Genomic DNA, 12745 nt, shown 5'->3' with positions numbered 1-12745 from the left:
GGTGATGGTGTGGTGTTGCTCTTTCGTCTCACGTTGGCATTCGTTTTATCTCGTTTAGCATATAAACGAAGGACAATGAAACGAGATATTACTACGGAAGATTTCTTACCAAATTTTTCTTACCAATAAAATTCTAATGTAATATATAGATCGATAGTTTATATAATTGATTAAATATAAGATCCAAAAATTTCAATATATTTGACAATAAAAAATAAAGTATTTAATATACATTATTATTATTGTGTTAAATATATCAAATTATTTGATATTAAATGTGATTTATTTATGACAAATATTTATCATTAATAAAATTAATGAAAAATATTGATCAAACGCGAACGGAAAGTATATATATAATAGAATTATTTATTGAAATAATAAAATATTTATTTTCACAGCACAATAAGAATCTAGAGGAATTGAAATAAAAAGGAAAACAGACACCTATACACTCACTCACTCACGCATGACACGCACGCACAACACGTACGACACGTAAAGACATGAAGGAGAATGAGAGAAATGGAGAGGGATGAAAAAGCAAAGGAAAGGAGTATTCTCGTTGAATGAACCGAGAGAAACCTCGTGGTCGACGTTCCGCTTCGCTTTCCCGCGCATTCCATAGGTGTGCGCGCGCAGAACCTTTCGTGACGTTCTCTCTCAAGGCCATGCAAATCTTAATGAACGCGAGGGAAGCGAGCGTCCCGTTGCCGTGGAGGTGGTGGAGAAGAAAGAGGTGATGGGGGTGGAGGAGGAGGAGAAGGTGGTGGAGGGGGAGGAGGGAGCGTCACCATCGTCCTTGCATCGCGATCGTCCTCCGCGATGTCATAGGAAAAAGTGAAACCTGAGATGATCTTTCATCGATTTCTCTAATGTTCAACGAAATACGACTTTAAACTTCGATCTCTCTCTCTCTCTCTCTCACATTCTTGCGAAAAGAATAACGCGAAAAAGTGATAATTAAAAGTGAAAATAATGTCTTTTTTTGAATTTAAAATCAAAATTTTACAAGTATTATATATTATATATATTATTCACAATTTTGTTTTATTAAAGAAAATAATAAATTTTGTTTGCGAATATATATATATATATATATAAAAATTCACATTCCATAATTCCGAGTGGGAATTGAAAGTCAGAGTGGGATTGGTAGTTTGAGTTGGAGTGGGGGGGGGGAGTCAACGTCCTGGCGTAAATAAACAAAAGTAAATATAAGAAGAAGAAAAAGAATAATAATATATATATATATAAGAGAGATAAAGAAAGAATGGGGAAGAATGAAGAGTAGGAAGTCGAAGTCATTCGCGTAGTCGTCCACCACGTGCTGGTGTTATTGTTATTGTTGTTATCGCCGTCTTCGTCTGCTGTACTTCGGTTCAATCCCCCCTCCACCCCACTACTAAAAGAGAACGGCCGTCTCTTCTTTTACCCCCACTCTTGTTTCGTCTTCTCTTTTTACCCTTTCTCCGGTGTATGGTCACGTCACGAAAGGCGCGCTGGCCCCCGGTCCTTATGGTGGGGATCACGATTAACGGACTCTAATTGCATAGCAACAGTGAGTTTGAGATAATGGGGGGGGGATACATACATCTGACGGTTATGCGTGCGTGCGTGCGCGCGCGCGCGCAAACGCGCCTTCTTTCTGGCCCACTTCGAAAACCGAACTCTCCTAATCCGCCATTTTCTTTTTCTCTTTTCATTTCTTTTTCGCACGCGTAACATTGTAGTTTTATTTAACTTTTTTTTTTTTTTCATTTTCTTTTTCTTTTTAATTTTAAATATATTATTTTTCATATTTTTACGCGTATGTTGTGTACTATGTTATATATTTATTATATATATATTTTGTTTCCCTTCGCTTCGAAGATTTCATGGTTTGAACTTTCGAAATCTTACTTTTGTTGCTAAGTGGAAAGAAGGAGCAAGCAGACGCGACACCTGCCACGAATTCATTTAACTTTCCACACCGGGCTATCTTTCCTTTTTTATTTTTTTTTTTTTTAACGTTATTATTATTTTTGTTATTATTGTTATTGTTATTATTATAGATCAACTCGTAGTTATATCGTACTTTATAATTCCATTCGAATTTGCGCTATAGAAAAGAAAAAAAAGAAAAAAGAAAGAAAAAGAATTAATTAATAAAATTAAAATCTATCGTACACCGAAATAATACCAATATAGAAAATGACGTAAGCCAATGACGTTGTTCGAGGTAGTAGCGGGATGACTTTTTCGATAGGGCACGCAAAATGCACGTGAACGATCCAACCTTTCCCCTTCTTCTCCTTCTTCTTCTTTTTCTTCTTTTTCTTCTTCTTCTACTTCTTATTATTATTATTTTTTATATATTCTTTCTATTCTTTTATTGCATTTTGTATACGTGATCAACACAAAGAAATTTTGCGTGCTTTTATACCTGCCGAAGAAGAAGTTATCCAGTTAAAAATCTCAGAGGGAGAAGAGAAAGAGAACTTTCTTAGTACTAAGAAGAATTATTTCAAAATTTATTCTTCATCATTATTTTTTTTACATTCTCTCAATGGTGTTCTATCATCCAAATTTTTCTCTGTTGAACCAAATTTGATCGTACTTTCTTTCTTTCTTTCTTTCTTTTCTCTTTTATCAAAATGGTGGAGGAGGATATCTCGTATTCATTCCAAACAGGAAAGAAATATAATCAAAATGGATCGCGTTACTGAACATGACAGCATCTATTATTATTCGCCGTCTCGACCGAACCCACCACCACCACCAACACCAACATAACAACTTTCATCACCGCAACATCTTTCAGTTATATTCTATTTCGTTCATTTCGTTTCAATGCATATGTCAATTCTACGTTCGTCAATTTTTAAATTCGAAATTAATTCTTTCAATAAAAACTTCAATATTACAGATCATTTAGGGGTTGCATTTCTAATCGCGTTCGTTTAAAATGACTTATTTCAAATTTTTTAAATTGAATAAAAGAAATCTTTACAATATTGGTTAAAACAGGTATAAATATTTGAACAAAGTGACGACCATCGACATTTATCTGAAAAAAAAAGATACAAATTATTATAATACTTATACACCTTTTTTTTTTTTTTTTTTACAAAAGTTTCATACATTTCTAATAATATTAGATATTATAATTTCTCAATCGTTTGTGGACAATTTATACGATTTTTCAAATTGAATAAGAAAAGAAACAGCGTGAAGTAAAGATACTTACAAACGATACGATTAAATAACGATCGATTGACAGAAGTAAAAGTAAAAGTAGTAAATAACTTTGACAAAAGAGGCTAACATTTATCTGAATAGAAAGAGATAAAAAAAAGATAGTAACAGTAACTGGTAGGTAGTAGTATTAGTATTAGTATTAGTAGTAGCTAGTTACTTAAGCCCACTTCATTCTTTGTACCTTTTCCTTTGAGTAACACATTAAACTCATCATGATGGTCTTTTCTAAGATGACCTTGAGGTTTTCACTGGTCTCTTATCTGGGTGAGAATTGGTGATTGAACGAAAGAAAAAAAGAGAAAGAAAGAAAGAGAGTGAATGAGTGAGTGAGTAAGGGACAGGGGGGGGGGAAGGGTCAAGTCGTAGATAAAAGAGGTATTACGAAGGTCAAGATTAACTCACCCACCCTGCCGGCACCTGTTCAATCGGTACGTACGACGATGGGTTTTAACATCGGACAATTTTCTTGAGTAATGAGACGTAACGAGTATTGCTTTGTTCGATAACGACCTACCGACATCTAAGTTAGAGAAGATCGTCGGAGAAGTTCACAAAGCGAAAATGAACAATAAAAAAAAAAAAAAAGGCACGTCTTCTTCAACATTGCCATTAATCTTTGCACTTTCTCTCTCTTTCTCTTTTTTTAATCTTTTTCTTCCAAGGAAAATAGATGCAAGGAAGGAAAGGAATAAAGAAAAAGGGTTGCCATATGGCAAACGTGTACCTACCACCATTTGTATTTTTATTTTTTTCTTCCTTCGTTAGTTCGTTAAGATCCTTTAAAGATCCTTCGAATGTTAAACGATTAAATGTTTATGGTAAAAAAGGATTATCCTTCTATTCGATAGTTAGTATATTTTCTCATTTCAATGCAACTTAGGGAAGGGGATTAATAAAAGGTGATGAAAGATGAAAGATGAAAGAGAAGGGTTGAAGGAAATATGTTTATACGAATGTGGTGGTTATTTTTACTGCAAACTCGTTTTTCCAAAACACGTGATTTCAGTGTGACGAGTATTAAATAGTTCGCGATGGTGATAGTGGTTTCGAGATAATATAACATCCTGTAAATCCTTAAACGTTTATTATATTAAAATCGAATTAGAACTTGACCGCTAACGATAAAAGAATTATTTTATTTTTATTTATGATAATAACGTTAATTTAAAACTAAATTAAACGATGATGATTATAATTATTATTATTATTATTATTATTATTATTATTATTAATAAATAGGTATCTTAAGGAATTTGGACATTCAAAAGAACTAGAATTTCGTTTTGATTAGTTGGACGTTTCGTTTCTTTATTGGGACTTCTTCAGCAACTTAATCTCTAAAGTTTAGTGTTTTTTTTTATTTAAGCAGCCATACATTTTTTTAATATTCAAAACACTATACATTATTACTACATTATTATTATTATTATTATTATTCTTTGTATTCTTTTGAAATTCTTTTAGTAACGGAATCGATAGAAATAAATAAAAAGGGTAGTAGGATTGAGTAATAAAGGGTGAATAGAAAGAATATGAATAATCTGAATTTTCTTTAGAGAACGGGTCAAGTCGAGTGGATCGTAATACGAAATTAGAGAGTAAAGGTAATCCAATACGGAGGAAATTTAAATAGAGATATCGAATTACGTAGGATGCCTTAATACGATGCGATGGCTCAAAAGGGAAAAGGGTTTTTTATTTTTTGTTTTTTTATATAAACGGTTTAAATTTGTAGCAAGATGTTTGCCCGATTACACGCGAAATCGGGATAAACGTTTTTGAATTTGATCAAGTTTGATGGGTCCTTTTTTTAAATGTAGATCGTAGATATATCGTTGAAAGGCAACTATAAACAAAGAAAAGGAGAAAAAAAAAGAGATTTAATTGTAAAAAAATATTTACGATTATATTTTTTGATTGTGAGAATAAAATTAGGTATAAAGAAGATGATGATGAAGAAGAATAATAATAATAAAGAAAAAAACAAAATGTATACTATGTAACATTCTCGCAAAAGAAACATAAGGAAGCTGGGCCAGGAAGGAAGTGATATGCACACTTATCTCATCTACCTAATTAATTATCGCATGTTTTATTAATATATAAAATGGGGAGGGGGTAACAATATTATTTATCTACCATTTTGAAATTTATATTATGTTTTTTTTATAATACTCATATATATATTTTATTTGTAATATTGATATATATGAAAAATACATATTTGTCGTTTATTATAATGTATCAAAAAAAAAAGAAATCAATATTTTAGTGAAAATAACTTCTTTCAATTGGCCTCCATTTTGGGAAGAGGAACACCATCAGAAACCATAGCAACAGCCACGCGTACGCGCATGCATGCATCATGGGAAAAACGCGTTGTGCTACTGTGGGATTGCGTTAGTGTTGATCAATCGAAATATAGAACAATTGAAAATTATTCCTCTTTTTTTTTTTTTTTTTTATTATTAACATATTGTGTTCATTATAATATATTTAAAAAAAAAAAAACTTCTTTTTATTCAATATCTTCTTACGTAGAGAGATTCATTCATTAATTCTATTTCATTTTTAAAGAGACACAATAATAATAATAATAATAATAATAATAATAATAATAATAATAATACCAACGGAAATGAAATAATTTTTCCAGATGAATTCTACCGTCGTAGAATTCTTCTTTATTTTCTACTTTGTTCCCTCGGTCACAAAGCAGCATAACAGCAGAGTAGACACGTGTGTGAGAGAACGTAGAATTTTGAAAGAGTTCGGTAAATAGCAGGTATAAACGCCACCTAGGAACCTTTCCCTATGTAATATATGAAGAAAGGGTCTCTAGTAGAGAAATGTATGCTACATTGTGTCTCTACGCCTACACGTATACATAGTACACACATATACGAATATTCACGTGCACAAACGTAAGGATTTACAACATACACACACACATACATACATACACACATCTCCCCAGTTTTTTCTTTCTACATTTCCCTCTTCTACTTGATAACCATTTGCTCTCTCTCTCTCTCTCTTTCAACCCGGTTACTAGGCAGTCGTTTTTTCCTCTCTGTAAGGAGAAAAGAGAGAGAGAGAAAAAAAAAAGAAATTTAAAATATATGAACAGTTTGTGGGTCTTCTTTTATCGCTTGCTACTTCCTCTTCTATATCATGTTATTTACACAACCCAAGTTACAATTTTCCTCGATACAATCTCTCTCGGTTCTTTTTTTACGCTCAATGTTGATTGGTTGCTAGTGTTTGTCTCTCTCTCTCTCTCTCTCTCTTTATTTCTTTTTCATTCTCTTATCGAAGAAGAAAATAGAACAAAGGGATAAAGGGATATTATATATGTTAATGAGATTACGCGTATATGTGGAAACAATCGAAATAAATTTTATTCACGATATAGATAAAGATTGAGTATAGAAAGAAAAAAAACAAAATTTTGTGTCGGAATAATAATAATAATAATAATAATGATGATGATAATCGATCTTTTTTCTTAGAAATTCAACACGACGCGGAACGATCGTTTTTCTCATATTTTCTAACTTCGATGATAACTATCATCATTAACTTGTAAAAGGGTTACCATTACCAAGTGCGAACGAGAAGATGTGTACGAAGAAGACGATAATTTTCTTCTACGGTTCTCTTTACCGCAAGTACTTACTTACTTACTTACTTACTTACTTACTTACTTACTTACTTACCCTTTTCTGTAAATTTCCTTCCAACTGTATAAATTCTCCGAGGTACTTAATTCGGTTATGTTTGTTTTTTTCTTCTTCTTCTTTTTAGTATGTCTAAGGAAGAACAGGATGAAGACGAGAAGGGGTAGTAGGGGTGGGGGGACTTTTATTATTCCTACGAATATAAGCAAGCAAGCAACCCCCTACCATTCCATTGTATATATCATCCTTGAATTTCACTTCGTTAGGACAGCTTTCGAATCTGTTGGTTCCTTCTCTTAAATTCATTCCTTGTAAATCTGGAAAGATTTGTTTTTTTTTTTTCTTTTTTGGTTTATATGTAAAAAAAGGGGCTCTGAAATTTGATTGATATTTTCTTCGTTAAAAATCATTCGTTAGATTTTTGTAAAAGTGTAAGTGTAACGATGATACGAAGAAAAGATAAAAAATAAAAAAAAAAGGGGTTGTGCGCGTTAAGGTTTGTTAACACATCTGCACTTCCCTTTTTCTTTATCTCTGCACCTTTTGCTACGTTTTTTTCAATCGACAAGCTGCAATATTTTCTTTCTTATATCAATTTCTAAGAAGAACCGTATGTACTGCAGATTACGAACATTTGCCAGCCAACGTTTACCGGTTCAATCCTTTGAGATAACTTTTTGCATAGCGTGCAGGAATATTTTTTATTATTTGCCTAACACACGAAAGAAAGATACTATATATATATATATATCATAAATACAATTATTTCTCCACTTGTATAAACCTATTGAAAAGAAATAGTTTTTAACAACCTCGATAATCGATCCTTTAAGAGCACATTAAAATGTTACACGTTCGTTAGGCACGAAACACGCGACCTGGCAAAACCTTCTTCTTCTTCTTCTTCTTATAATCTTGTACTCCGAGAAAACGAGTACGATCGTTTGCACGCGCAGGTGCAACACGCCGTAACTAATCCCATTAATTATTATGGAATACAAAAATGGCCAATGAAATTTCTTCCCTTTACAACAACATCATTGTTAAATCGATTCATCGCTTTCATGGTTTTTTGCTCCCCTCTCGTTTACATCTATATATTTAAATATGTATAATACTTATGCACACGCGCGTCAGAGTGTATATATATAAAATATTTAAAATATATTTGATTTATCTACTTTGAAACACTTTTTCAATATTGGTTATTATAAAATTAAGAATATTTCGTGATTTCTTATTTAAAAAAAAAAAAAAGAAGATTTTCAACATACCGATCTAGCAAAGATAACAGTCGTAATAGTAGTTTTCAACTCTATCGACAGGAATAGACAACATTTCCTACCTTACCGATTGTCGTTAATTTTCTTCTATCGAACGGTCGATAAAAAAAAAGTTTAATTGAGGGTATTGAATTTTAATGATAAAATTATTGAAAAAAAATATAATTTGACATATTATTTTTGTTTTTTTAGGCTAGTCGTACACTCGAACCATGGGAGCATCTACTACCATGTCCGAGATGTTCATTTCCTTGCCACGTCGACGGTGAAAAGAACGTGGGAACGTGCTCGAGGCAGGGTTGCTCGATGGAGTTTTGCACGTCGTGTTCTTCGAGGCCCCATACAGGTCCTTGCAAGACGCCCCTCTTGGCCACGCCAACCAAGAGAAATAAGCGGCTCGTCGTTGGTTCCAGACAGAGCAAGCGAAACCTCAGAAGGTTGTAACGAAGATGACGAGAAGAAGGAAGAAGGAAGAAGGAAGAAGAGGAAGAAACAGCAGCATCAGCAACAAAGAAAAAAGATGATGAAGAAGAAGTAGTCGAAATGAAAAAAAGAAAAAAAATGTAATGATAATGATAATGATGATGATAATAATAATAATGGGGAAAAGAAAAAAAGAAATGGACGAAAGTTTGAGAGAGAAAAAAAAAAGAAAAGAGAAACTCGTGTGGAAGATTCTCCTCCTCGTCGTCGTCGTTTAAAAATCGGCGGCCGCGGCCGTTCTGCATAAGGGAGAAATAAAAGAAAAAAAGAAATCAAAATAAGATCTCATATCCGATCAATGATCCCCCCGGATCGATTCGGAGGTTTTTGGTATGTGTGTTCGATCATGAAAAAAAAAAAAAAGAAAAAAAAAGAAAAGGAAGAAAGATGAAAAAAGAATTTGGCTTTTACTATCAAGCACTCCTTATTCTCGTGTAATATCACGGTATATAAGGATAATCGTAGGAGCGGCACGAAGTTTCAACCTCAAATTACGGCCTTGATCGAGAAAGGTATTCGAGAGCCCATGGCTTGTCGGCTCCTCGCACCACGTATGTATGGTGGTAGTACGTTTACGCGAGAAAGAGTCGTGGCCTCTCTTTCTTTCTTACTTTTTTTTTTTTTTTGTACTGTTGCCTTCTCTCTCAAAAGTAGCAGAAGCCACCGTTGCACCTGAGCCTCGGCAACTTCTGGGACCTGCTCTTCTCCGTTCGTTATTATCGGCGAAGTTGCAAGGGCCCCTGTCGTTTTCGTCGAAGAAGAAAAAGTGGGGAGGTGGTGGTTGTTTGCGAATATAGAGAGAGAGAGAGAGAGAGAGAGAGAGAGTAAGAGGAAGTGAGATTAGCAAAGGATGGGGACCAAGAGAAGGAAAAGAGAAAGAGCGAAAATGAGAAACCATAAAGCAATGTCGTAAAATTCTCCTCTCAAGGGGATGGGATATGGGATGGTACATGTATGGTGGTATGGTATAGTATGGTATGGGTAGAAGCAGCAGTTCGTCGCGCCCCCGGATATTTCTTACTTTATTTTCCTTCCTTTTCTTTTATTTTATTTTATTTTATTTTCTTTCCCTTTCTTACTCTCACGACGCACTTCGGAACAAACTCTCTTTTAACGAAGACGAAGAAGAAGAAGAAGAAGCCGGTATACGAATACCTCCTCTTAATGGAGAGCACCGAAGAAATCACCTTGCTCGCCGATCGTGAAACGAGAAAACACCACCACCACCACCACCACCCTTCTTCCGTTTACTATAGGGCTTTTCTTTCCTCCCCTCTCGCCCTTTGACCACCTCTTCTTTTCATCGCTAACAATTTATGCGAACGGATAATATAATCTTTCTTTGGATTACTTTTTTATTATTCTTCTTCTTCTTCTTTCTTATTGTTTGTTTGTGTTTGGGGGTTTTTTTTTTTATTAAACACGACATTTTTCTCATCGTTACAAATATATTTTATCGTCCTATTTTATATTTCTCTCTGTTTTTTTTTTTTTCTTAATATTATTGACGATTATTGATAAAACTTGTTTGCTCGTTAATCGCATTCCGATTCGTCGTTTATCGTGTTGTTTCATTTTAAAATACGCGTATTTTTTATTATTTAATTTTGTTCATTACCCCTTCCAGTAATTCATTCGACATATTACTTTTGTTCAGTTTTTTCTCCTATTCGACAAGGGAGAAAAGAAAAAAAAGGTAAAAATGAAAATAAAGATGATGAGAGAACGAGATAAAAGTAATGTGTCCATCCTCTTCTCGTTTCACGTCACTCGTCCAGTGAAATAATATTTTATCTATTGAAAATAAACGTGTCCTGTAGGGCTGGGGCCGTTCCTTCGTTTACTTGACAAATTTATTCAACTATCTAAACGTGTGTATGTGTGTGTATGTATATATCCCTGCATGCGTATCCCTTCAACACGAGCCAAACCACTCGTTTCGTATAGTCATTCCTCGAGGATGTATCGTGTCATTATCCTCGTATTATAATCGTTGCATCAATTTGTCGAAGAAAATAAACGAACGTTACCACCACACTCTCCGGGCGTAAATATTTTTAATTTTACGACTTTTGCCACCATTAATGTTTCAAGTTTAAAACATTTTTTATTCCTCATTTCTGTTAAATTATCGTATTCTAAGGATAGAAAGAGGGGAAAGATAAAGAAGAAGAAGAAAGAGAAAGAGAAAGAAAGAGAGAGAAAAAAAAACAAAGATGAAAAGAGTAGGAGAATAATATTTTCCTTTTTACACGCATATATATTATATGAGATCAAGGAATTATACTTCTAATCTCATTTGTAATAAAAAACGATGAAAAAAAAAATATATATATATGAACAAAAACGGGAGGACATTAGGATTGCATTTTTCTACGATTGGAAATAAAAATAAAATAAAATATAATAATAAAAAAAAAAAAGTATTATATGCATGCCGAGAGAGAGAGAGAGAGAGAATTTATGTCATGTGAAAGAGATAATTGTAAAAATAAAATGGAAAATATATATTAATAGAAATAAAGAGAGAAAAAGAAACGGGGAAAGAATTAGATCGTGCTGAAAAAGAGTCGAGTGCCATATTGATGAAAATGATATTTTGGATGGGGAAACCGGTAGGAGAAGTACATTTTTGTTGTGCCATCTTTATTTTTTGTTTGTTTGACATTTCTTTAAGTCTTGCGCCATAATCATTGCCATAATATATATATATTATTTTCTTTATATTTTATTCTTGATTGTTCCTTTTTTTTTTTTAAAAAAAAAGGAAAACTTATGAAAAAATATTGTCATCTTTCGTTGAAAAACATTATTTTCGTTCTTAAGTAAAAGAGCCGCCATATTTGTTCTCCATTACAACGATGATACATCAACGTAACTGGAAATGCGTTAAAAAAAACATCTTTTCCATATATATATATTATTATTTCTATCCCTGTGTATACTCTTGCTAAGATTTTTATAAGGCGACTCTATTTTTCTTCGTTAACAAAAAGAAAAAAAAATAGGAAAGAAAGAAAAAAGAAATGGTCTTTCTCCGTACCGGTATATATTATGCAGGAAACGCAAAGACTGCTTGTAAATAACCGAGCGCATAGTAATATATTTTATGTATTTTGTGTGTGTGTGTATTGGCATTTAAGAGAGATATCCATTAGAAAGGAATAGATACTATATAGTAATATTCTTTTCTTTTCTTCTTTTGTTTTTTGTTCTTTGTAATTTTATTGTTTCTTCTCCGTGTACTTTTTAAAAATAGTATTTACCATTTCTTTTTAACGTCTGCATTATACAAATATGTAAATATTTATAAATATATATATGTTACATATATATATATATATATATATATACATACATATATATATTTATATTTATATTTATATTTAATAATCATGGACATACAACAAGATGCTGTCAACGAACGTTTCTCTGAGAATACACGCTTTGTGAGCAAATTATCAAATTAACGTAGTATTTAGCAAATATGTTTATTTTTAAAAAAGAATGTCTCATCTTTTATTCATTATTTTTAATTTGCAATTATTTTCGCATGATTTATTTTACGAACAAACAAAAAAAATCATTAATATAATAAACGTTAATTAGACGATGCGATTCTCATATGTCAATGAAATTTGATTCATGACATTTTTTTTTATATTATTCGCGTGAGATAGTATGGTTTTTTTTTTTCGAAAAAAAAAAAAAAGAAAAAAAAGGAAAAAAATCAAATCAAATGATCGTATTTATTTTGTCTTTTCGCCGAATCTCAAATTATAAATGCGAGCGGCACACGCACGAGACATTTCTGTGATAAGAGATGCTACCATTCGATTGTTTTGCATTACGTTTTTTTTTTCTTCCTTCCTTTTTATTTTTTTCAACAAGAAAAATTGTATTTAATTTTTATAAGCCAATCCATCGCTCAAAAAACTATTGTTAAATTTTGTAAATAGATATATAGTATATTTTTAATAAGAGGCCGTATATTATAATAAATTATTTATCGTTATTTCGTTCTCAACGATGGATAATACAAAATTTTTCTCTGCATTG

General features: G+C 32.4%; 1 protein-coding gene across 1 annotated transcript in view; it reads left to right on the top strand.

Annotated features, from left to right (window-relative positions):
* Positions 1–8749, top strand: part of LOC106785150 — a 35144-nt gene extending 26395 nt beyond the window's left edge. The window contains exon 2 of the mRNA XM_014745352.1: positions 8396–8749. Within this exon, the coding sequence (XP_014600838.1) occupies positions 8396–8647 (252 nt within the window). The 3' untranslated portion in view covers positions 8648–8749. The remainder of the gene's footprint in view (positions 1–8395) is intronic.
* The last annotated feature ends 3996 nt before the right edge of the window (positions 8750–12745 follow it).

The sequence above is a fragment of the Polistes canadensis genome, unplaced genomic scaffold (genome assembly GCF_001313835.1).
Source record: "Polistes canadensis isolate GaletaPanama2010 unplaced genomic scaffold, ASM131383v1 scaffold_45, whole genome shotgun sequence".
NCBI classification, from domain to species: Eukaryota; Metazoa; Arthropoda; class Insecta; order Hymenoptera; family Vespidae; genus Polistes; species Polistes canadensis.
Note: the sequence above shows the minus strand (reverse complement) of the source record. Positions and strands in the feature narration are given on the sequence as shown.